Genomic DNA, 24,400 nt, shown 5'->3' on the forward strand with positions numbered 1-24,400 from the left:
TGTGACTGAGACCTGTTGTGACGCATAACATCTTATGAGGAGAGTGGATAAAAACAAAGGTTGGTGCTCAAAATGGGACACAGCTTTTATTTAGCAATATGTAAAACTGATGAAACTTACCTATAAATGGAAACATTTTAATGAGCAGCTGTTTGAAGTTAGTGAAAAACTTTCCTCTAAAAGGAAAGTTGAAGAAGTGAATACTCTGGCAAATGTGCAGTAGATATGATTGTCATTTTAACAGGATAAGCCTAATTAAGGAATAATTGAAAAGGCTACTCGAGTTTGTGTACTGTTTTTTTTGAAGTTTGAAAATATATGCAAATATTAATGGAGTTATAAGAGGGAAAAAGAAAATGAGAGTTTTGTAACTCGATTAATACCTTTTAGCGTACCTAATGGAGAAGTTACAAATTCCTTCTTTTCCAACTATTGAATTATCAAAAAAGAAGTTATGTGCATTAAATGACATCCTCTCGAGGGTTGGGTTTTGATGGAGTGTTAGTGTTGGATAAAATTTAATTCATCCAGCTAAATGTTTGGAGATTTGTTTATTGTTTGAATACAGTTTTTTTAGGTCAAGATATCAAGCCTAACAACATTTTTTTAATCAATAATGAAAAAGCGATACTGGAGTCCAATGTAGATTTGGAAAAATTGAATATACACTTCAACCCAGTTTGAATTTGAAGGATAAAATGTATATGAGTAGATTTTTTTACATGTGAAAAAATATGTCAATCTATGCTCAACTTATTGAAACAAGAAGTCAAGTCGGGTGAACTGAAGACCCCAGTGCAGTTGCTGTTGTGGAGCGCATGCCAGATGGTCAGTATAAGATCATTAGGGATATTATTTCTGCCACAAAACTATGGAAATGTGATTACTTAGCAGCAGCATGGGCTTTAGCCAACCTTTCAGCACCTCAAGGTCATTACCTGATTTTGATGTAAGTTCAACAGTTGGCGGCGATAACCAGTTAGGTAACGGAGGCGGTGGGTGGGCAAGATTGAAGAAATTCAGTAGTAGGAGTATTGGGTTCTTTAGCAACAATTAATACTAGCCTCGGTTTTGGTGTCAGTAGTAGGAGCATGTATAGGGGCAGAAGTGCACCCTTGACATGTAAGGTTACTAGTTCATTGGCTGCAGTCATGGCTCAGATATGCTGTCTCACAGGGCTATTCATGTTTGGGTGATTGTATTGAGGATATGAAAGTGATGATGTTTTAGTTGGGGTGTTGGGTTATGCCCACATTTTGGTTGCAGTGACCAAACTGCCTGCTGCGCCTATTCCTTCCAATCGATCATCTGAGGTATTTGGCAGTGAAATTCAAACTTGAATTCTTGATTTAGTATCATTATTATTATTATTTCATAGTAGTTGTATTCTCAGCAATAGTGTCCCTTTTGCAGTTGTCCTCTCAGGATGTCTTAGAGACTTGGGCTTGCGAGACTCGTATGTTTGTCAAGATTTTGTATAGTTTTGTTGTGAAAAATGAAAATGTAATAGTTTATTTAAAAAAAAAAAAAAAAAAACGGTTGCTTTAGTTTATAAGTTTGAGTTTGATAATGGGTTCAAAAGTTGATTTGGATAAGAATAAGTGGATATTTTTCTGAAAATGATGAATATTTAAAAAAAAATATATATTTTAAACGGCATGATGAGATGGGATAAGTATTAAAACAAAAAAAGTAATTTGAACGTGAAGGGCTTTAGTTGATAAGTTTGAGTTTGATAAGAATATAAATAGTTTTTTTTTTAATATATTAAATTGCATGAGAAGTGATAAGTATTAAAACAAAAAAAGTAATTTGAACGTGAGGGTGTTTTTATTTTTATTTTTAAAATTTTTTTTGAAAACATTTTTAAATAGAATATTAGAAACGTGTGTTATTTAATTTTTTTTTTTCTAATTTTCTTTTAAAGTTTTTTTAGATGGATTATGCCATTTTGAATTCACACAAAACTCTCTTCTCTTTTCAATATTGTGATGTTTCAATTTAGCTAAATTTTTATTCCTCTTCCAAACACCTTTTGTTCTCTCACTCCTTGTTACAAGAATCAAAACCTTTGAACTCAACCATGAAAGCAAAAGATTCAAATTATTTTTCTCTTAAAAGAATAATTGCTTGCTTATTTATATTTATGATTCTCTCTTACTTGTTTGCATTTATATACAAGCCATATTATTGTCCCAAACAGCCATATTATTGTCCCAAACAATCCTTCTCAATCCATCAGCAAGATAATTCTTCAATATCATCCCTTGGTCCAACTCCTAAGAAACAAATCTTTCCCTTATAGTTTCTAGTCCAACTCCTAACTCCCTAGAAAAAACAAATCTTTCCCATATAGTTTTTGGCATTGCAGCTTCAGCCAAACTTTGGAATAAAAGGAAACAATATATCAGTTTATGGTGGAGACCCAATGAAATGCGTGGAAATATTTGGTTAGATAAGCATTTCAAAGTCGAACCTAATGATAATGGTTTACCTCCTTTGAGGATTTCCAGTGATACTTCAAAGTTTGAGTACAAGCGCAAGGGAGGCCATCGGTATGCCATACGTATAACACGCATAGTATCGGAGACCTTGAGGTTAGACATGAAGAATGTTAGGTGGTTTGTAATGGGGGATGATGACACATTTTTTGTTCGTGATAATTTGGTCAAGTTTTTGCAGAAGTATGATCATAATAGCTATTATTATATTGGAAATACATCTGAAAGTCATTTGCAAAACATAGACTTCTCATATAATATGGCCTATGGTGGTGGTGGATTTGCTATAAGTTATCCATTAGAGCATCCACAGCAGATGTGCCAAATGCCAAATATTTGGCACATTTGACACACTAAACATAAAAACGGAGTTTTATCAGATGTGTTAAATGTGTCAAATTTTTGCAACATGCTACAGTACCGTTGCATTTTTTACACGATACGGACTCAAATGGTATTTGTACTTTATTATTTTTTTATTCATCTTTCTCTCTTATTCCACTTTGAGCCACTCCATCTCCACTTCTCCGGATCTTACTCTCTCTCCTCCCTCTCTATCTAATCGCCCTCTCTCTAGTGAAGGATGGGTTCCGATGTGGGTATATTCTGGCGTGGGCTTCGATGTGGGTTAGGTGACGGTGTGGGTTGTGGGTATGGTGGCGTGGTGGGTTGCGGAGAGCTGGGTCACGGCGAGGTGTGTCACGAACTCACGGAAGAGGTGAGTGGGTTTTGATGGGTTGGTTCAAATTGGGTTTGGGGTGGTTTCCTTCACCGGTTTTTTTTTTTTTTTTTTTTTTTTTTGATCTCTCTTCTTGTGTTTGATGTGGGTTTTGCTTTTGGGTTTATTTTATTTTCTGTGCCGATCTCTCTGGTTGTGTTTGTTTTTTTATTTTTTTATTTTTTTAAGGTGGTGTTGGTGGATGCGGGTTTGTGCCGGTGGTGGCTGATCGATATTGTTGCGACAGTGGTTGTTGGTGGCTGTTGTTGTGGCAGTGGTGGATGTGCTGTTGATGTTGTTGATGGTGATGAGAGGGAGGAGATAATATATTATTTTAATGTGTAGTAAATATTATTTTAATGTATAGAATTGAATGATAGAACATCTGATAAATGAGATATTGTAAAATGATGTGGTAAAATAATAAAGTAGTCTTTTGGTGTGTCAAAATGACATTTTTTTTTACAACATCTGCTACGAATAGCAATGGCACTCGAGAAAATGCAAGATAAGTGTATACAGAGTTATCCAGGTTTGTACGGATTAGATGATCGAATTCAAGCTTGCATGGCTGAACTAGGTGTTCCTCTCACAAAGGAAAAAGGATTTCACTAGGTAAGGTTTTTTTTTTTTTTTTTTTTTTCTTAATTAATATGCATGAAATTAAGAACCTCATTTTTGTTTGTTCCACTAAACTTTTGTTAAAATAATGATTTTGTATTTATGTTAAGATATAGATAGGAGAGAGTTTGGAAATTTCATATAAGAAACAAATATGTTTTTTCTATCCAAAGGGAACTGATAAGTGGTCAAATTACAGTAGAATTTTAGCTAGATAACATTTCTAAAAGTAACCATTATAATAATGAAAACTAGTTTCTGCACCAAAAATTTATTATTGTAAATCTATTATTGTAACCCTTTATGTGTGTAATTTAAAACTAGTGTGTCGGGTTTCTCCAATAAATATAATATTATACAAACAATATGGAATTTAGATAAATAGAAAGGGATATTTTATTAATTGTTAATAGCTAAGCTAATTTAGGTGCCATGAATGGGTTTAAGCAAGAATGTTGTCTTCCATCAATGGATTTAGTTTTACAATGATGAATTTAAATTAATAACATGCCTAAAAATTAGCTATAAATAGAATAGAGGAAAAAAAAAATATATATATATATATATATATTTTTTTTTTTTGCTGAATAAAGGTAATAAAAAATATTCATCTCTAATAATTTATTTCTTCTCATTGGTGATTAGTTTGATGTGTACGGCAACCTAGTGGGTCTCCTAGCAGCGCACCCAATTGCGCCTCTAGTCTCGTTACACCACTTAGACATGGAGGCTAATTACATATTCCCCAATACGAAGGACAATGTGAAAGCCCTAAAACGACTCAGGCGCCCAATGAAGATGGACTCGGCTGGGCTGATGCAACAATCCATTTGCTATGACAAAAATCGAAATTGGACAGTATCTGCTTCATGGGGTTACGTTGTACAAATATTCCGAGGCACTTTCTTAGTCAGAGATATGGAATTGCCTAGAAGAACCTTTGTTGATTGGCACCATAAAGTTGATAACACTGCCTTCTCCTTCAACACTGGCACTAATAGCATGCACAAATGTCAAATACCTTTTGTGTATTACATTTCTACTGCTCAACATTCGTCAAATAAAAATGAAACAGCCACTGAATATCTTCCACATCAAACTCCGCTACCAAACTGCAAATGGCAAATGCCAACTCCTCCTCAAATTAGAAGAGTGGAGGTTTACAAGACGCCCAACCCATATTTGTGGGATAAGGTAATCGATTTTTTTTTTATGAGATAGGAGGGATGGGGGAGACTATTGTGACTCACCCTCCTGAGCGTGACCATAGGGACACCCCCATTAGGGAATGTTGGATTGAGTCATGAAGAATAATCAACACTCCATGAGTTACTGCCTAATTTAATTGATGTTAACACTAGAAAATGTATTTAGTGAGCTTGAGTTACAAATTTAATTTATAATCATGTCATCTGTCATTATTATCATGATTGATAACTTACATCGTTCTTTTGTATTTTGAACAGCCTCCAAGAAGAAACTGCTGCAGGATCTTGCCGACTAACAAGGAGGTACTATGGTAATTGATGTGGGAGAATGCAAAGAAGATGAAATTATTGCATTGCGGTGACAAAACTAGTATTGATTTTTCCTATGTTGTTGTTAATATTGCCCCTCATAATTTAATGATTTCTTCTCTCTGTTTGAATATCCTCTTCTACTGTATTCAATCTAAAATTTCATGAATTATCTGTAGAGATTCATGATGAGTCCATAATTTTTTTTTTACGTCTGTGAACATAGGGAAAAAAAAAACATGGCTTTTCTCATCAGTGCATGAATGTAAGAACATTATTCAGGAAATAAAAAATTCTTTTATCAAAATGTTAAAACCAAGTTTAATTTTTTATTCTATTATTATTATTATTTTTTTTTTTTATAGTTGCACTACTCTATTAAAAAAAATTATAAAAGTTATGAAACTAACATAGGAGGCTCATATCTTATTGTATTGACTAAAAAAATTGTTATCAGAATGTTCAAGACCTTGTTTAAGATTTTCTTTTTACATTTTTTTCCTATGAATGAGCAATTTTATTTCAAAGAACTTATTATTAATTTTATGACAATACAAAAACATTTAGAAAATCATACTGGAACAGCCAGCAGCACAATGACAGTGTCACACATATATGTCTGAATATATTCAGACATATTTTTCATAGTTGAGCAATAAAAAAAAATTGTATGAAAAGAATGAAACAACATGGAAGGCTAATATCTTATTTTTATTAATATTTGAGATAGAGAACTTAGCGTGTGTTTGCGTACAGAGTTTTTTGCGTTTTGCATTTTTTTAGTGGGTCCCATGGATATTATTCATGGATCACCAAGTACTGAAAAACGCAGCCATGGGTTTTGTTAAAGTGTTTTACCTTTAAAAAATTATTTTGCTACAGTATTTTTAGAAATAAGTTTTCAGTTTTCAACAAATAAGCAAATCCAAATGACCTTCAATTCATTTCGCTGGAGTAGATTTACCTTTTTCTTTTTTTTAGCAATAAGTTTTCAGTTTTCAGCAAATAAGCAAATCCAAACAGACCTTCACTTCATTTCATTGGAGTAGATTTACCTCCTTATTTTTTTTGCCTTGTAAATTCAAGATTAAAGATGGGATGGGTAGATAATTGTAAAATATATTAAGATTTTAAAAATAAATTATCCTATAACTTCAACTAATTATCATTTTAATTTCGAGTATTTATCATTTCATATATTAAGATTTTAAAAATAGATTATCCTGTAACTTCAAGTAATTGAATTTTAGATTGTAAATTTAAAATTCTATGTATTATATTTAACTTAGGATTTAAGGGTTTCTCAAAAAAAAAAAAAAAAACTTAGCATCACCGGTATATATATATATCGCGGAATAGTGTCCATCATTTCTAAGCTCTCAAAGAGTATTTCCCTGGCAGCAGAACCCAGTGTGTGTGGCATCGAATGGCGGCGCTTAGAAGACTAGTTGGGCATAATCCCAATCTATCATACACTTCTCTCCTTACTCCAACTCTTCTCATTTGTTCCAGAGGCATAGCTTCCAAACTTTTCGTTGGAGGTACTATCTCTCTCTCTCTTCCTAACTTTTTGTTTCACTTTGCTTTACGACGTTGTACTATCTCAAAACGTTAAGTAGTTATTACCCACTATTTATGTGTGAACGAAAACCAATCATATGTTTCGCTATTTATCTACGCCACCATTTTATTTTGGATTACTTGAACTATGACCATAACCTGTTCGACGTAATACCTATATGAATTTTTTGCGTTTCCTTCTTTCACCTTTTTCTACAAAATATACGCTTATTTAATTCATCAATAACCGAGTGAGGCTTCCAGAGAGAGCTGAATGGTCTTGTGGGTACTATTGAAATCCTTAAATACAACCATGTACATGGCTCTGACCTTAATTAAGAACTCATGCTAATCTTGATTACATTTACTTCAAAACCTTTATGGTTATCAATATTCATGTATGGTTCAGATTGTTTTTATTTCCAAATAAAGTGGTGGAAGTGTGTCTGCTCAAGTCTTGTCTAAATAGTGTTTTATCTTTTTTGCTTAGCTACAAAATAACTAATCTTGAGATTGTTTTTGTATATGTGAATGCCTTTTTATCATCTGTAACCAACATAGAGATGTGATTCTCCTAGCTCATGTTTTTCTGATCAATATACTGTTGTGTTATACATGCTGTGTGTATTACTCACAGAATTCCAGATCCTAATTTTGATTACTAGATGGTTCTATCAGTTGAACCTTTTAAACTCCATTTGATGGAGACTTTTATAGGGTGTTTCGTCATTTTAAAGAACAGAAGCATCTCGTTAGATAAATCAAAGGTGCTTTATACTCTTGCTAATTTTGAGAAGCCGCACAAGGATTGCTTTTCAAAGTAACTAAGCTTCTCATAATATTAAAAAAGAAGTGTATTGAATTGTACTAAAAAAGCACTAAAAAGGTTGTACCCAGTGCTGAAAGCTCTTGCTTTTAAAAGTTTTGGGAGGGGTGATTGGTAGGCAAGCTTACCCCCAATTTTTTTTGGGAAATGCTGATTCCCAGACTCGAACCTGTGACCTATTGCTTTTGGTGAAAGGCACTTGCCATTGCATTGAGGCTTGACCTCTACTAAAAGGGCATTGGAATCTTTTATAAAATTGCTACTTATTTAAGTTTTGAATTTTTGTAGAATGTTTCCCTTGATACTTAGCGACATGCTTTGTCAAAAGTACACAAATCATATAGAAACATTTTCTCTTTGTATTTGTATGTAAAATATATCAAGCAGTGGAGAGAGCTTCATGATCCCTAGATAGGCCATAGAGTTTTTCTGATTCTTTTTTTTGGCTTCTTATCTAAATCATTTTTCCATATTATCTTTGCCAACAAAAAGTTTTGTTTAACTTTATATTAACTCACTTAGACTTTCCAAAAAAAAAAAGGATAACACAGTTTTGCAGCTTTTATTGCCGTATATACTGTATAGGGCACTTGCTAAAGATTTTTGTTATGTTAATGCACTTGCTAAAGATTTTTTTTTCCCTCACAATGCTGTAGGATTGTCATTTTACACCAATGACAAAGGATTATCAGAAGCATTTTCTCAATATGGTCAAGTTGTTGAAGGTGACAATGGGCTTTCCATATGCAATAACATTAAGTTACCCTCTTCAAGCCAGTAGAATATTCAGTTAGTTGGAGCTTAACAATTTTTCTTTTTCCAGCTAAAGTTGTAATGGACAGAGTCTCAGACAGATCAAAAGGATTTGGATTTGTGACCTTTGCTTCAGAAGATGAAGCTCAGAAAGCCCTTACAGAGATGAATGGAAAGGTAATCCCCTTTTTCATCTCTGCATTTGATTCTTTTAAGCTTTGAAATTCAAAAATAACAAATAACTACTGGCAGGCATTAAATGGGCGTGTTGTTTTTGTGGACTATGCAAAACCCAAATCCGATTTTGGAGGTGGAATCCCAATAGCAAGAGGGCCTCCAGAGCCAAAAGACGACAGTCAAGTACTTATATGAAGATATAATTTGTGCAAAGGACAATGGCAGGAAAAGTTGGATTCCTATAAATTATGTCTTATCCAAATGTCTGTGTTAACTTTTTCTAGCTAATAATCTTATTTTGATCGCAAGGCATGTGTCTTCCACTAGTAGAAGCACCACACATCATCAGAAGCAACATCAGATAGTATTTTAGATCAAAATCCAACAAACTTTGAATACTAGTTTTAAGTGTGATCTGTGAGATAGAGTTCACTTGTCTTGAACATTTAATGAGTAAAGGTTGTAATATACTTTAATATTTTTGCAAACTGAGAGAGTTCATTTGTCTTGAACATATATGTATTTGAGCTTGAAACCAATCTGATCTGGAGCTTGAGAGTCTGACTCTCGATCTCAAGACTTGAAGCATAACAAGGAATCTGCGGTGGGAGCCTTGTACACAATATGTTAGGATCATACGCACTAAAATTATTTCGAATTTTGCCTTGATACAGCGTCATGGTCTTGAAGGTGCATAGCCATTGGAGGGGACAATTGATCTGATTTTTGCCTTGATACAGCGTCATGGTCTTAAAGGTGCATTTCCATTGGAGGTGACAATTGGTCGACTATCTATTATATAGTTATTCAATGACCACATATTTTGTCACAACTTATTAAAGTGATCGACTATGAATGTTGAATCATCACTTTTATATGAACTTATCCCTCATAGTTGAACATATTAGAATTGTAGCAAAATTGTGTCATTAGAGATTAGACACTCTCTACTGTAAGAGAATTGCGTAACTTGGGTATGTGTTGTACAGCTTGGTTCAAGAAGTCCAGATGGCTTGCAAAATGATTGCATGAAAGTCTAGGGTCCAAGAAGTTCACATGGTTACGAAATGAGTGCATGCAAGTCTACATGGCTTTGTAGAATGATTCCACGCAAGTCCATATATATGTGGAGAAGAAATAGAATTAACAATTTAACACATGTATATGCCATGCATTTTTTCGATTGAGAAGTTGACAAAAGTGGCTAAACACGTGAGTTTAAGACATTAAAATCAATAAGCGTTTGAGTCCACGTTGAAAAGGAAACAAATAACACTAGTGCAATCCTATTGTAACTTTAGTACCACAAAACCATTCCACGAATTTTTGTCACAAGTCTAACCCATCATTTTTTTTTCACCATTTACACTCTGCCATGTCATAATTGTAGCAAAGAAGTTGTATAATAGTTTGTGATACTATATTTTTTTTCATTTGTTATAGAATGTAGAGATTGAGTTTTTCATAATTTTTACCATAAAAAAGTATTAATTGAATGGAGAGATCCATTCTTAAAAATTTTAGGGGAATAAGTTAAAAGAATTCTCAACCCAACCCAACCTACTATGTGTGTAAAAATCAATCCAACATGTTGGATATAAAATATTTCATTTCTTGTAAGGGAAAAAAAAAAAAGACATTCAACAATTATAAGTCCCTATTTTTTAATACATTTTTACAATTCACATAATATGCTTAAATCATATTCCAAATTTATAAATTAATCCAAACAAATTCTCAAAATACTATAATAAATCAAAAAAAAAATTAAATAAATTTTTAGGGTGATGGGTTTGATGGGTTGAAAACATATCATTCAGAACCCGACCCACAAAAAAACTACCTTGAACTGTTAGGACCGATTAGATTGGACGATTTTGTCAAGTTGGTGGGTTGGATACTTGGATGCATGACCCTTAATAGTGATAAAGTGCCTTTAAGTAATCAGCTATATTCTATAAATAAGAAAAGATGACATAATTATAAGAGTACTAGGTATTTTCATACTTAAACCCAATTAATTCAATTAAAAGATATTATTATTATTATTATTATTCCTCTAAAATGCGTGTAAATTGGGTGTTATTTTGAAAAATATGTATTATTATTATTATTATTTAATCAATGAGCTATTTTAGTTTTAGTTTTTTAAAGTTTTTTTTTTTTTTTTTTTTTTTTTTGGAGAAAGCTTTTAGTTTTAAAGTTGTTTGCCCCTAAATGTGTTTTATTACCTTTTCTAAGATTCACTAGATATCTTTGAATGCTTGGCAATATACAAGTGTTAAATTTGGCAATCATATCATGTGAAAGTCTAATAATTAGGCACTAGTAATTTGGCAGGAAAAGCATCTTTGCCTAAATTACATGTTACTTTTATTAAAATATACCACTTATTACTTGTCATGCTAAGAATATTGTAATTTAATTAGCAGTTTTTATTTTCCACCTATTACTTGATGCTAAGGTGATTGTGGAGTTGCTTAATGGTGCTGAATGTCTTAACCGGAGTTACTCTCCTTTGTTAAATGATTGCAAGTCCCTCATAGCAAGACTAGTACAGGTCCGGGTGGGGCATGTGTATAGAGAGGTGAATCAATGCATTGACTTCTTGACCAAAAGGGGTTGTTCCATGATGGAAAATTTTGCTTTATTTTTTTACTTTTTTATTTTCCCCACTCTGTTGATCTGAATATTTTGATTAACTCTAATAAAAATGGGTTGTAGTATTATAGGGTGTTGCCAATACTTTGGCCTCTGTGGTCAATTTGTAATGGTTGTTGCTGTTTGATTAATATAATATCCATTCTGCTAACCAAAAAAAAAAAAAAAATCCCTTTCTTAATTCAATGTAATTATCGAATTATTTGAAATATATGTGTGTGTGTGTGTGTGTGTGATGATACAGTGTAGTTACCACAAAGTAAAAAAAAAAAAAAAAAAACCTTCATTATCTTGTAAAGTGGTGTGGTGGGCCTTTTTATGTGCTGCACTGGGCTGCTCCTGCCGCACTACAACTCAATGATTTTGGGATAAGAGAGTCGGGATTGACTTAATTGAAACTCACCTTAGGCCAACTTGTGCGCAAGTTAGATTCCCTGGTAGGAATCTTGATGGAGTTATGGGTCCATGGCAGGAGATACTGTTATAAAAAGCGTTATGGCAGGAAAAACATAATACGGCAAGATAACTAAAATATTTTAACTAAAGCACTTGCTACTGATAGAGAGGATGCTTAAACAATTTCACAAAAAGAAAATACGATAATGTAAGTATGACAAGAGTAAATTAATAACAAGAGAATAGCGTTAGTCATTGAACAATCATGACAAAAGAAGGAAGAGAATTAGTCTGCTAAACTTGGCTCCTAGGCAGATTTAAGTCCAAGAAGGGAACTAATCTCCAATGTGGGCAACCTCATAGGGGAATCCTACTATAGAAATTGCTCACTTAGGAGAATGGGCCTAGGTGGCTTAACCTCAGATTCTTAACTTGTTAGAGAGTGGGCTATTGAGAGGGAGAGAAGTGGATAGCCTACTGGTGCATATTTTTCACTCCTATCACTCTTATTTCCTTACTCACTCTCAGTTTTCTTTGTTTGTCTCCTTTGTTTTTCTTAGTTTCTTCTATTTCTCTATTTTCAGTGTTTTCTCTTGTTCCTCCTTATTGTTGTTTATTGTGCATGGCTAAGGCATTTTTATATTGCCTACCGTGATAAGATTTACCATTTTTATCCTTCAACTACTTTTGGCTCCCGAACTGCCCACTGGTTTGCTGACTGCCCAACCACCACCACTACCTTGTATTGGCTGTGCCACGCTTTATTCCTAGACAAAAATAGTTTTCTTTTGTTTTCTTGCTTCTCTTGGCATTCTCATTTGGATAAGGGCTGTGTTTCTCTTTTATTAACTCCTATAGTATGCACTTAGTGATTCCAGCTCATGTTTACCTCTTTTGGGTGGAATGTCATCTCAGCAGGACATTTCCCCCAAATGAGCTTAAGCGGAAACCACAAAATAATCTCCTCCTTCTCCCCACTGCCAGACCACATCCTCTCTTACCTTTGACCCATGGCCTATCTCCCCTGTATTGGTTGGGTACAAGTAGGTGGTGCCTGATCCTTGTGCGTGCTCCACTCTCATGTGAGTCCATTGCTTTTCTAGCGTTTATGTGTTTGCCATTGCCTGTAGGTTTGTCTGGTCTTGCTGCTTGTTCTGCTTTTTGTTTAACTCTTGTGGCGTGGATGAGTCATTGGGTCTTCATTCTTTGCATCTCGTTTCTTCTTTGGGTTGGGCTGGGCTAGGCTGGGCATTGCTTAGGCATGAGCTTTTTCTTCTTTAATTCAGCTCTCATCTCCTTTCACTTCTAGTTTGTGGGCTAGCTGGTACTCCTGCCATGTTATTGCATTGTTTTTGCCACAATATCGTTTAACCTTGTTTGTTGGACTTCCTCTGGGCCTGCCATGCCAGTTTCATGTGCTATTCCTTCCTTTAGTTTACATTGCCCAGTATTCCTGCTGGGTTAGTCCATATAACATCTTGGGCTTTCCCCACCCATTTTATTCCTTGGGCATCTTCGGCCCGTTTCATTCCTTGGGGCATTCTTGGCCCATTTCATTCTTCATACTTCTTACATTCCCATAGGCTTTTACTAAATCTTTTGGGCTTCCCCAACCCAATTAACACATCCTTTACTTTTGGGTTTATTGACCTTCGAACCAATCCCATTTACTAATTCCCTTCTTTGGGCTCCTCCGGCTCGTTTTTGCTTTCTTTCTATTTCTTATGATACCCATGGGCTTAACCATTTCATTCTTTGGGGCTTCCTTGGCCCGTTTGCTTGCTTTCGAACTACTTTGTTATTTTGTGGGCTTGTGGACTATTATTCTTGCTATTCGGACTTTAATGGTTTTTATTTTGCTACTTTTTCTTTCTTCACCCATTTTTTATATTGTTGAACTTTTTCTGTCATTAGGCCCTTTTGCCAAAATGTGCATCAACAAGTGGTAATTACTAATTATTTTAATTATAAAAGGTCGACTACCCATGAAGAAGAGAGATAAACAATTATAAGTTAATATTCAACATGTCTATATCTTCTTTTCTTTCCCATTTTTTATTTTATTTTATTTTTAGGTTAGCATCTCTTTTAGTTGCTTTACATTTCAGCTCAAATTAACCTAGTAACCATTCTACTTTAATAAAAATAAGTTTCTTTAAATTTATTTTAGAATTCTTGCAATTTGCTTGACCTTTTTTGCAATTTACTTTTCTATTCTTAGGATCAGTGTAATATAGATTACTTTCAATTTTTTTGTGTCTTTATCTTGTTTGAATTTCTTATTCTTTAGAATCTTTTTAACTGAGGCAATACCTAACCAAACCAAGTCATTCGAGGAACACAATTTGATTCCCTACAACCATTTTAAAAACAGGCTTGCGTGGTATGATGTCAAATGCCATAAAAAATTTGAGTGTGTTTTCCTTATCACCAATTGATTTTGAGGTGGAATGGTACAACTCACGGTCTGTCCAATGGTATTAGAGCCAAGGTCATAGGTTCAAGTCACAGGAGTGTCATTATGAGGAAGGGACTGTTGGGGGACCACAATTTGATTCCCTACAACTACTCTAAAAATAGGCCCAAATGGCGTAATATTGAATGTTATAAAAGATTTGAGTGTATCTTCTTTATCACTAATTGATTTTGAGGTGAAATGACACAGCTCATGGTCCAAAACAATCCATTCCCTTTAGTTATATATATATATATATATATATATATATATATTTTTGGGTAGAAGATAATGTCATGGGTTAGACCACTACAGGCAAAGTCCTCTCACGTGCCATTTCTCAACTCTTCCATTATTTGATTTAGCAAATCTATGCCAGAGACACGCTAGGCTAGTTGCTTGCTTCTAGGCGCATCTCATAATTTTGTACCAAACTGTTTGTGCATATCATAACCTAAGGTTAATGTTAGAAATATTGCTTTGATTTATTAAAATATACAAGAGTGTGTCTAGCTTATATAAGAGGCATAAATATGTGTGATACAACTAAAGTGGACCTAAAGTGCAAGTCTTTATGAATACAAATTTTCTATACACTGTAATAGTTTTTTTTTTTTTTTTTTGAGAATAAATGGCAGAATTTTATTCAAAGAAAGAATAAGTTTATACAAAGCAAGGCAGCATCAAATAACAACCATTGTAAGTCATGTAAAGCATGTGATTAGAGAGAGAGGACCTTGATTGTCCACACCAATAAGTTTTAATTTTTTAAGAGAAAAATAAGTTTGGTTCCACGTCCTGAATTTTCAACCACCTTTGGCCTCTTTTTTGTGTTTCATTAAAATCAGCGAGTCATACTCTAACACCTCTTGGGTCATGACAATTAAGTCAATATTCACACATTCACACTCAACTTAGAAATGACTCAATTTTAGGCCGATTAGGACAAATTAATAGCAATAAGCAAGTACGTACATTTCCTATATATAATGTCAAACCTAAATTTCCACCGCAATTATTCTGCTTGTAACTCACATTAAATACACTCTTGTCCAATCCACGAAAATTTTCTGCCTCCACTAATGAAATCCAATGTAGGTCTAGCTCCATACGACTGTACCACATTTTGTGTTTCATTTTATATTCTATCAATTACAATTTGTTATATATTTATTTTTTTTATTTTAAACTTTGGTTAATTTATAAGGAAATTTAAACAAATATATGATAAGTTGTAATTAATAAAACATAAAGTATAATACAAAAAATGGTAGAAAAGATTTGTATTATTCAGGTCTTAGACATTAGAAGCTCTCCTCTTAACCTCATTATTTCAAAAATAATTAAAAAAAAAAAATTCATAAAACAGTGTCCAAGCCTCTTAAAACTCTTATTTTGTAAGGGATTTTTAGTAGAATAATTTACACGCATTGATTGCTTGATGTTGGAATCAAATATTTTAACATATATATTTCGGGACTAAATGGCATAGAAAATCAAGTCTACGTACGCTTTTGTAAATAATAAAAAGAGAGAAATATCTTATTAGTGTACAACATCACGTCTGACGTCTCCTTTTAATGTCTATATCTTACTGTCAAATTTATTTATTGCCAATATAACTATGACAGCTACCCTTTGTATATAAAACTTTCTAAACTGTTCTTCATTTCTTCTTCACAATTAATGTAATTTTTATAGGCAGAACCAATCTAATGGTTGACAAAACCACAGAATAGCATACTCTATCTTTGATATATTCCTAGGAGAACCAAACAATAATAGGCCTATTGTTTGGTTTAGTAAAAAACGAAAGGAAGAAAGAGAGAGGTTGAATTTTTCATCTTGAGTCCATCTTTAATAAAATATGAGAGAAAACATCTTAAATACATTATTTGATAACCTTATTATTCTAATTTATAACAAAAAAAACTTTTAATACAAAATGTAATAAAAATTTAATACAAAATGCTTTATTTTCTCTCCACTTTTTTCTCACTCTCTTACCAAACATTTATAATGGAAATACTATACTCTTCTTTCCCTTATTTTTTTATTTTTTTTATCTATCCTCTTTAAGTTTTCTCTTCTCTCACTGTATTATCATCTCTACCAAACTTCATAATGTGACCAAAAACTTCTTCACGACATGCCCAATCCATGCCAAATTGCATATTTCCAAATTAAACCCGCAATACTAAAATTCATACTAAACCATTATATCCTAAAAAATCTCTCCAAATATTTTGATTCTAAATTCTTAAATTCAAATACAGCCTAGAATTAAAAATAAAAGAATATTGCTAAATTACGAAAGATATACTAAACTCATATAGAGGTAATTTTAAGGTAATTGTACAAAGGATGAAAAGAAATGAAGTCATAATTTTTTTTCTTCTTGTTTCTTTATAATTATACCAATGAACTTGGAGAAAAAATAAAAAGAAAAAAAAAATATAAAACAACCTTACTCTCTTTTTTTTACCTGGGATATAAATATATAATAAAACCTTAATTTTTTTTTTTTTATCTGCACAAAACAAATAACCAAAAAGTGGCAAATCCCAAGACTCCAAAAGCCACGCACAACATATCCAATCTTCGTTCTGTTCTTAGCTTCATCTCTTTCCTCTCCTTCTTCCTCTCCAAAAACTCCTGGTATCTTTTCCTTCCTTCCTCTTCCCTCCTCTTTATTCCCTTTTTACCCTCCATTGCCCTCTGCAAAATTACCAAACTTTCCTTCCCATTCAAGTGAATCCCATCCATGTCCTCCGCCTGCAAACTCATCTCCTTAATCAGCACCCCCCTTCCCTGGGACCCACCGCACGAGATCACTACCCCACACTGCACGAACTCCGAGGAAGATCCTCTGTGGTGGTCGCCGGCTAAGATAGTCGCGAACCGCACGTGCACTTCTCCACTCAACCAATGACGTTGTACCGAAACTGGCTTCTGACTCGACACGTTCATCGCCCGCCGTCCGACCGGGTCGATCAAGATCCAGCTCAGCTCCAAATGCTCCTCAAGATCGCGACACGTGTTGTCGTCATCGTCCAGCAACCTTATCGGTGTGGGGACCACGTCTTTGGGGTCCAAAAGGTCCAACCGAAACGGGGAGCATTTAAACCAACCGGTAACTGTCTCGGTCTCGATCACTTTGCTGAATACGAGGTTGCCCTTGTAGTAAACATCGACGGCTGAGATTAGTTCGGACGTACGGTCGTGATGGCTCTGGGGAGAGTTGTTTGGGAGGTCCAAATTTGTGAGGAGTGGGAAGGAGTCGGAGAAGAAAGAGCGGGGACCGTTTGGGAACGTGGATATGACGTGGCGTATACTTGGCGTGTTGGTGGATGGCCACGTGGAGTTGCAAATGTTTGTCCAAAGTGGCTCTTGAGATGATAGTGTATTGAGCTGAGAACAAGTGCAAGCTGCGGAGGCTAAGGTGGGCCCATCAAGGCGTGTTAGGATATGTGTTTGAAGAATATCTGAGTGGACGGCGGAGATTGAGGTGGCGCTGCCTTCATTGACGGTGGTGATTGTGGTGGTGGTAGGTGGTGTTGTGGATAAGGAAGCCATGTGTATGTATGGTACTAGTGTTTGAAGTTTTACACTTTTTGGTTTTATGAATTCATGAGGTTTATATAGGAACGTTGGGAATGAGTTTGGGCTTGAATTTTTCATTAATTACGAGATTGCCCTTCATTTTCAATTTCTATAGTACCCATAAGTTGACTCCAGGCTGCTAGCTGATCATGGTTGATTCCCTTGTTAACACGGTTTGACTTCCAAACAAAGTTTACGTTTAGTTTGTGAGATAATTTTTTTTTCTTTTTATTTTTAATGAAAAAAATAAATTAATGTCTTAAGAATATTTATTTAAGAAACATTTTAAAGTTTTTTTTTTTTTATAGAAATTATATATATATATATATATGTATATATATATATATTTATAAAAATAATATCAAAACTTTCTTAAATAACTCGTTAACAAATAAATGTTCTAAGAGTATGTATTAAGCACACTTATTTTTAAATGTAACATTTCAAATTTTCAATTCTTGGAGCATGTGTATAAAACTTGTGTTTAATGGTTTAGGGTTTTATTTTATTTTTATATATACAGATTTTTAAAATCTAGTTCTTTCTAAATATAACTATACTTTTATCAAATCGCAATAAATAAACGAATAAACTTATGTAATAGAGAACTAATTAAGCCAAACGCAGACTCTTATATTACAGGCTACAGCACCAGAAGGCTATTTATTATTAACTTATATATTATACAAGTTCTAATGTGTCCGGGACTGTCCTGGTTTAGAAGGTGTTTTTTTTAATCTTCATTTTGCGTGTCCACACTTTTGGTAAAAGATGTGATGAGTGACGAACATAACAACTAACCCAAAATGACACTTGCACTTGTCTAATATGTATTTAATGAAGTTTCCCGTTTCAGCGGGGAAAAACTTATTACAGCACCAATCTTAGTTTTTATTATTATTTTATTTTTAGAACAATCTTAGATTTTCTTGTAATGATTCAGTGTTTTACTTTATTAACTTATTACGTTCATTTATAATGTAACACTAGTTGATATTATTTATTACGTTCGTTTATATCGTAATTAACCCTACTTTCTTTGATAGGGCAAAAGTTAAGGACCACAATGATTAATAATCCATAACATTAATTTGTTTTTTTGCTTATCATGTGTGTACTTAATTAAATATAAGGACAAGGATTTCTTCCAAACATGTTTGGAGAAACTGCTGCAAACAGGGACAGGTGTCAAGCATAGAAAGAAACACATAAGCAAGGCTCATGTGCATTGCACATGACCCATTTTAAGTTGAGTGCAGCAGTGCTGTCAACACTAATGTTAATAGCGTTAGCCAGAAGGACTCGCCTCTCACTGCTCTCTCATCTCCTCCACAGAGCTTCCTCTCTCTCAACCTCCGGCCACCTCTGTTTTTCTTCAACAACCTCAGACCGACAAGGGCATCTACTCTCTCAATCTAACCCAGACGGCACACAGCCAGGCCAAGCCCCTCTCATCCTCCTCCACCTTTGTTTTTCTCATGTCCACCACTATTTTCTCAGCAACTTGAGATTGGCAAGAGCTTCCTTTCTCTCAACCTCTAGCCACATACTGATGGGAAGAAAATACTCTCTCTTTAAAACCCAATCAACGCCCCTCTCATCCTCATTCTTTGTTCTTCTCAGAAATCCCAACCACTGCCACAGGCTCCGCCTTTCCCATCCCCCACCCACTTCTCCGACGCCAAGGACCACTGATTCTACCACCCATCTTTTCAAGGCTTCAACTTCTTTCCATGTTTCTTACCGAATCCCTCTGTATTTGATATGATTTTGGTTTGTTTTGTGTGATATATTTGGATGATTTAATTATGGTTTTTTCTTGCTGTGATAATTAGATTTCTTATTTTTAATTTTTTTTAAAATTATCATTTTGGCTAGCTTGAGTCCTTGCTGTGATATATTTGTAATTCTTGTTTTGTAATTTTTTTTTTTTTTTTTGGAGTGGGTGTTGAGAAATGAGAAAAATAGAGGTGGAGGAGGATGAGAGGGGCTTGGCTTGGCTGTGTGCCGTCTGGGTTAGATTGAGAGAGTAGATGCCCTTGTCGATCTGAGGTTGCTGAAGAAAAACAGAGGTGGTCGGAGGTTGAGAGAGAGGAAGCTCTGTGGAGGAGATGAGAGAGCAGTGAGAGGCGTGTCCTTCTGGCTAACGCTGTTAACGTTAGGGTTAACAGCACTCAACTTAAAATGGGTCATGTGCAACTCACATGAGCCTTGCTTGACACTTGTCCCTGTTTGCAGCAGCTCCTCCAAACATGTTTGGAGGAAATCCGTGTCCTAAATATAATTAGTAAGCAGTTTAGATCTTTTAGACAATTCCTGTTACAATTGATGTAACTTAATTAACCCAACTTTCTATGATAGGGCAAAAGTTAAGGACCACAATGATAAATAATCCATACTATTAATCTTTTTTTTGCTCATCATGTGTGTACGTAATTAAATATAATTAGTAAGCAATTTAGATCTTTCAGACAATTCTTGTTACACTTGATGTAACTTTAAACAATATTACACTACTCAATATTTTTTAATTAGATGTGAATTTTGACAAATTCACCCTTAAATAACATTATTTTCACAGATTCTCCATGCTTGTAGAATTTCAAGGTGATCAAAAATTTATAGCTATGTTATCGATTAATTTTTTAATTTAAGTTTTTGTAGTTTAAAATAATGCATAAAAGATGAGTTTATGGATAGAATGGTAAATAGCATCCAATTGACATAAAAATAGGCATGCATGTTAAAAATATATAAAACGTGCAATTCAACGGTGTGATTTTAAAATATGAATTTTATAACAAGTTATTGAGTAGTGTAACTTGAACCCAACCCATGTGTGTGTATATATATAACTCATGTGTATGTGTATATATATATATATATGTATGTATGTATGTATATTCGGTAGAGGCTATGCGCGCAACTTGAGCTACAAATTCTTTGGTTAGCCAATAAAAAACTTAATAAACGTTTGATTCCTTCAATACTTGGGTATTATTATAAATTGAAGTCGCTCACACTTCAGAGGGTTCACACTTCACTAAAAGTTGTAGTATCTTTCAAAAGAGTTGACAGGTTCAAGCCTCCAAGGCAAGTAGATGAAAACTACGTATGAGGCCGGTTATTAATATTAAAATGTTTACCTATTGATCATGGCCTGCTGCTTTGTTCTTTTTCTTAATCTTAATTCTACCAAACCTAAATATTATAGAATGCCGACATTTCAAAATTTTTTTTTTTCACATTTTCGAAATTTCCGTATATGATATATTCAACTTTATTTAAAAAAGAAAAAAATCTAATTCAATGATTGTGAGTTTGCGACTGAATTTTTTTGCTAAAGAGTTTGTGACTGAAGTGATGCTTTATAATATCGTGTAATATATTACAATTGCATATCTTATAATAATATGTGGACTTTAAGATAGGTTTTATCTATGTATATTAACCTGTCTATTCTATAATTTCCAATTAATAGACCTTTCTGTTTGTGTCCAATTCTTGAGTCATATGAGGGGAAAAATGCTTCTAGAATCAGATTTCATAAGCTAAGATATAATATTATATGTAGGAAGAAGTCCCTTTTAAATAGTCTGTTTGATAATCTTCCCTAAAACAGAGCCCAATAATACTATATAAAATCAGATTTATTGAGTTAAGAGTTTTCTTATCTAGGCTGTTCTCTCTCTCTCACTCTCCATTATCCCTAGCTAGTTACTATGTCATTTTCTTTTTCCTTGATGAATGATATTGTGTCATTTTCTGTTCTATAAAAAGTTATCAGCTAACAATTTAACATGTGAATGGTTGCTTGAGATAGAGTCAAATGAACTTTCAAAAATGGAATTGCTTGTGTGACAGATAAAGTAATTAAGAACTTTGCAAAATACACTTTTGTGATTGCAATGGTATATCAAGATTCTTTTTTTCTTTTTTTTGAGAAGGTGGTATATCAAGATTCTAAAGGTACTAAAAATTGTTCATTAAATAAATTTTGCCTGACTTGTATATATGCTAAGAGTGTACCGAATTATGTACTTTCTCATGTTTGTTAGGCATATGAATTATACATATTTGCTTGATTGATTGTTTTCTAAAATCTCTTAAAAATTAAACTGTCAATTATTTGTTTATTTGTTAATGTAACGACCCAAGGAAAAGTACTAGTCACATTTGCACTAGACCTCAAAATGACTAGTGACAATTAAGGCTTATTGTAGTTGTTAATAAAACCTAGTTCAATCCAATATATGCCTGATGTGAGACTCATCACACAATCAATCAAATTGGAATATTACAGTTAATGTAGCTTAGAGACTGAGATAAAATTTCATGTCCTAATCTTAATCGTAAATGGGAAAAGAATCACAGATTAAGAGATGCCTATAGAGAGAAATTCATATCCAAAAAAAGGTATCAACTATCAAGCATGGCTAAACATAAATTATTAAAAACTGAACATAATTAACAAGATAAAAACCAGTCTTACTATAGTAAGACTGGTTTTTCAGTTTTATATTTGATTAGGTCCGTGCATCACTATCTCAAGCATGGACCATATGACAATGGCGGTTCATTTGTAGCTAACTTTGCATTCTATAGTGACTTGATGATGACCCATTGCAACTTGTTGAGTGACGATATTTTCCATTTTTTAATAAGAGGATTAGAGTGTTGATGTCAATAGCAGCTTGATCAGGATTAGTTTAATAAACATAAGGCCAAGAAAGATTACAGTACTGGTCTGTCACAAAGATGGAAAATAGAGATCACTATATATAATATGTATGTGTTCTTAAACGAAGGTTTGAGTCGTGATCAATAATGCTTACGACCACATTGTTGGACTTGGATATATTTACTAATCCATCACTTAAAGTGCTTTCTAATCTTCACTTTTGAGCTGTCGTTACCATTACTGTAATGATTTTCATTAAAAATAACTGAAAATTGATTTTTTTTTTAACAAAAAAAAAAGACAGAAGTTTGAATTTTTCATTGAATTTGATGAAAATCTCCAGTATAAAGTGTTTATCACCAATAATTAATAATTAATATTGTTAGTATGAAATTTTAAGAAGAAATTGCATGTCTGGTTGTGAACTGTTTATTTTCGGTAGCTTATTAGAATAATGTAAGACAAAAAGTTAGTTTATTTCCAAAAAGTTGAAAGTTAAATTATTTAAAATAAAATAAGACAAAATAATGTGGATAGATAATTTAAACAAAAGGTTAACTTTTTAATCTGTTGCGAAATACACAGTGCAACTACAATGTAATTAGGAAGAAATACAATTTGTCCTGATCAAATATTATAATTTGTGAAAAATAGCCATAAATTTTAACTAAAAAGTTTTGGCGAAAATCACATTTTCGTCCCTACATTTTGACCCGATTCCCGTTTTGGTCCCTAAGTTTTTTTTTTACCGCTTTTAGTCCCTCTCCAGAAAAACGGTTCCATTTTAGTCCTTGTCGTTACATCAGAAACGGATATTGCTGACGTGGCAAACGGTAAAGTCAAAAAATAATAAACTAATGTCCACGTGGCCTAAATTAATAATAAAAAATATTTTTTAATGCCACATCAGCATCTAAATTAAAAAAAAAATTAAAAACTCTCATAAAAAAAATCCTTAAATAAAAAAATTAATTTATTAATTCTAACTAAATAAAAAAAAATTAAAAACTCTCATAAAAAAAAAAAAAACAAATCAAAAACAAATTTAAAACTAAACCCAGCAAGAACAACAAAACCCAGAAAGAACTAAACCCAGCAAGAACAAACTAAACATAAAAATATTAAAAATTTTAGTTAAAAATAATTGTTCTTCTTCCCCAAGAACATGGTTGCCCAGAAAAAGAAATTTTTCTGCTTATCATCATCTTCATCCTCCACCTCCCATCCTCCTCTTCGTCCTTATCATCATCTCTCAATCTCACTCTCTCAAAACCTTCGATACCCACAAATTGGCAAGGCCTCCCTCTATCTTTCTCTGTTTTCTCCGCCCAGATCTCTCTTCCTCGATCATCGCCACTCAACACCACCGCCTATCCAGGCGGTGCTTCCCTCATTTCTCACTAACCCCACCGTCCTCTAGCGGTGCTTCCCTCGTTTCTCACTACCAAACCCCACCGTCCTCTCTCTCCTTGATCTGAACATTCCCAGATCTCGCTTCTCTCTCTGTTTTGTTTCTCTCGCTTCGATCTATCTCTAGATCTCCCTCAAATCTCTAGTTCAACCAAAGCCAAACCCCACGAGCACCACCACCATCCACGACAGGCACCACGACACCAAAGCCAAACCCATGACATCTCGGTTTACTTTGTTGGGTTTGCTTTGTTGCTATTTGTGTTTTGAATCTTTGAAGGTCCTTTGTGTTTGTAGTGAGATAGTGAAAAATTAGCTGAGTAATTGTTGAAATCTTTGCGAAATAATCGGTTTTCATCTAACCTTGAGACACACATGGATGTGGTTTGTGAAAGAATTGGTTTTCATCTGAGTGAAAGAATCTTTAAAGGTCTTTGTTTTTGATTTTTGTGGAAGAACATATACAAATCTTGGAATAGAAATTCCTTGAATTTTCATTCGTTCTTAGTTATTCATTCTCC

General features: G+C 33.7%; 2 protein-coding genes and 1 pseudogene across 2 annotated transcripts; 2 read left to right on the forward strand and 1 right to left on the reverse strand.

The window, feature by feature from the left end:
- Positions 1 to 2,083: 2,083 nt before the first annotated feature.
- Positions 2,084 to 5,488, forward strand: LOC126691001 (uncharacterized; annotated as a pseudogene).
- A 1,220-nt stretch (positions 5,489 to 6,708) lies between these two features.
- LOC126692188 (small RNA-binding protein 11, chloroplastic) lies at positions 6,709 to 9,185 on the forward strand. The gene is made up of 4 exons (XM_050387701.1): positions 6,709 to 6,898; positions 8,400 to 8,468; positions 8,567 to 8,673; positions 8,749 to 9,185. The coding sequence occupies exons 1-4, from the start codon at positions 6,784 to 6,786 to the stop codon at positions 8,866 to 8,868; spliced, it is 411 nt and encodes a 136-aa protein (XP_050243658.1). The 5' UTR covers positions 6,709 to 6,783; the 3' UTR covers positions 8,869 to 9,185.
- Positions 9,186 to 16,524: 7,339 nt separating this feature from the next.
- LOC126692189 (probable F-box protein At2g36090) lies at positions 16,525 to 17,796 on the reverse strand. Its single transcript, XM_050387702.1, has one exon. It carries the CDS (start codon positions 17,759 to 17,761, stop codon positions 16,712 to 16,714), a length of 1,050 nt encoding a protein of 349 aa, XP_050243659.1. The 5' UTR covers positions 17,762 to 17,796; the 3' UTR covers positions 16,525 to 16,711.
- Between the last annotated feature and the right edge of the window lie 6,604 nt (positions 17,797 to 24,400).

Source organism: Quercus robur, chromosome 7 (assembly GCF_932294415.1).
Source record: "Quercus robur chromosome 7, dhQueRobu3.1, whole genome shotgun sequence".
In the NCBI taxonomy this organism is placed as follows: Eukaryota; Viridiplantae; Streptophyta; class Magnoliopsida; order Fagales; family Fagaceae; genus Quercus; species Quercus robur.

Bases quoted from the DNA above. Each gene is read 5' to 3' on its own strand.
- LOC126692189 (XM_050387702.1), bottom strand. From the start codon at position 17,761: ATGGCTTCCTTATCCACAACACCACCTACCACCACCACAATCACCACC.
- LOC126692188 (XM_050387701.1), top strand. From the start codon at position 6,784: ATGGCGGCGCTTAGAAGACTAGTTGGGCATAATCCCAATCTATCATAC. The intron at 6,899-8,399 runs GTACTATCTCTC...ACAATGCTGTAG, and splicing joins TTCCAAACTTTTCGTTGGAG to GATTGTCATTTTACACCAAT. The intron at 8,674-8,748 runs GTAATCCCCTTT...AACTACTGGCAG, and splicing joins TTACAGAGATGAATGGAAAG to GCATTAAATGGGCGTGTTGT.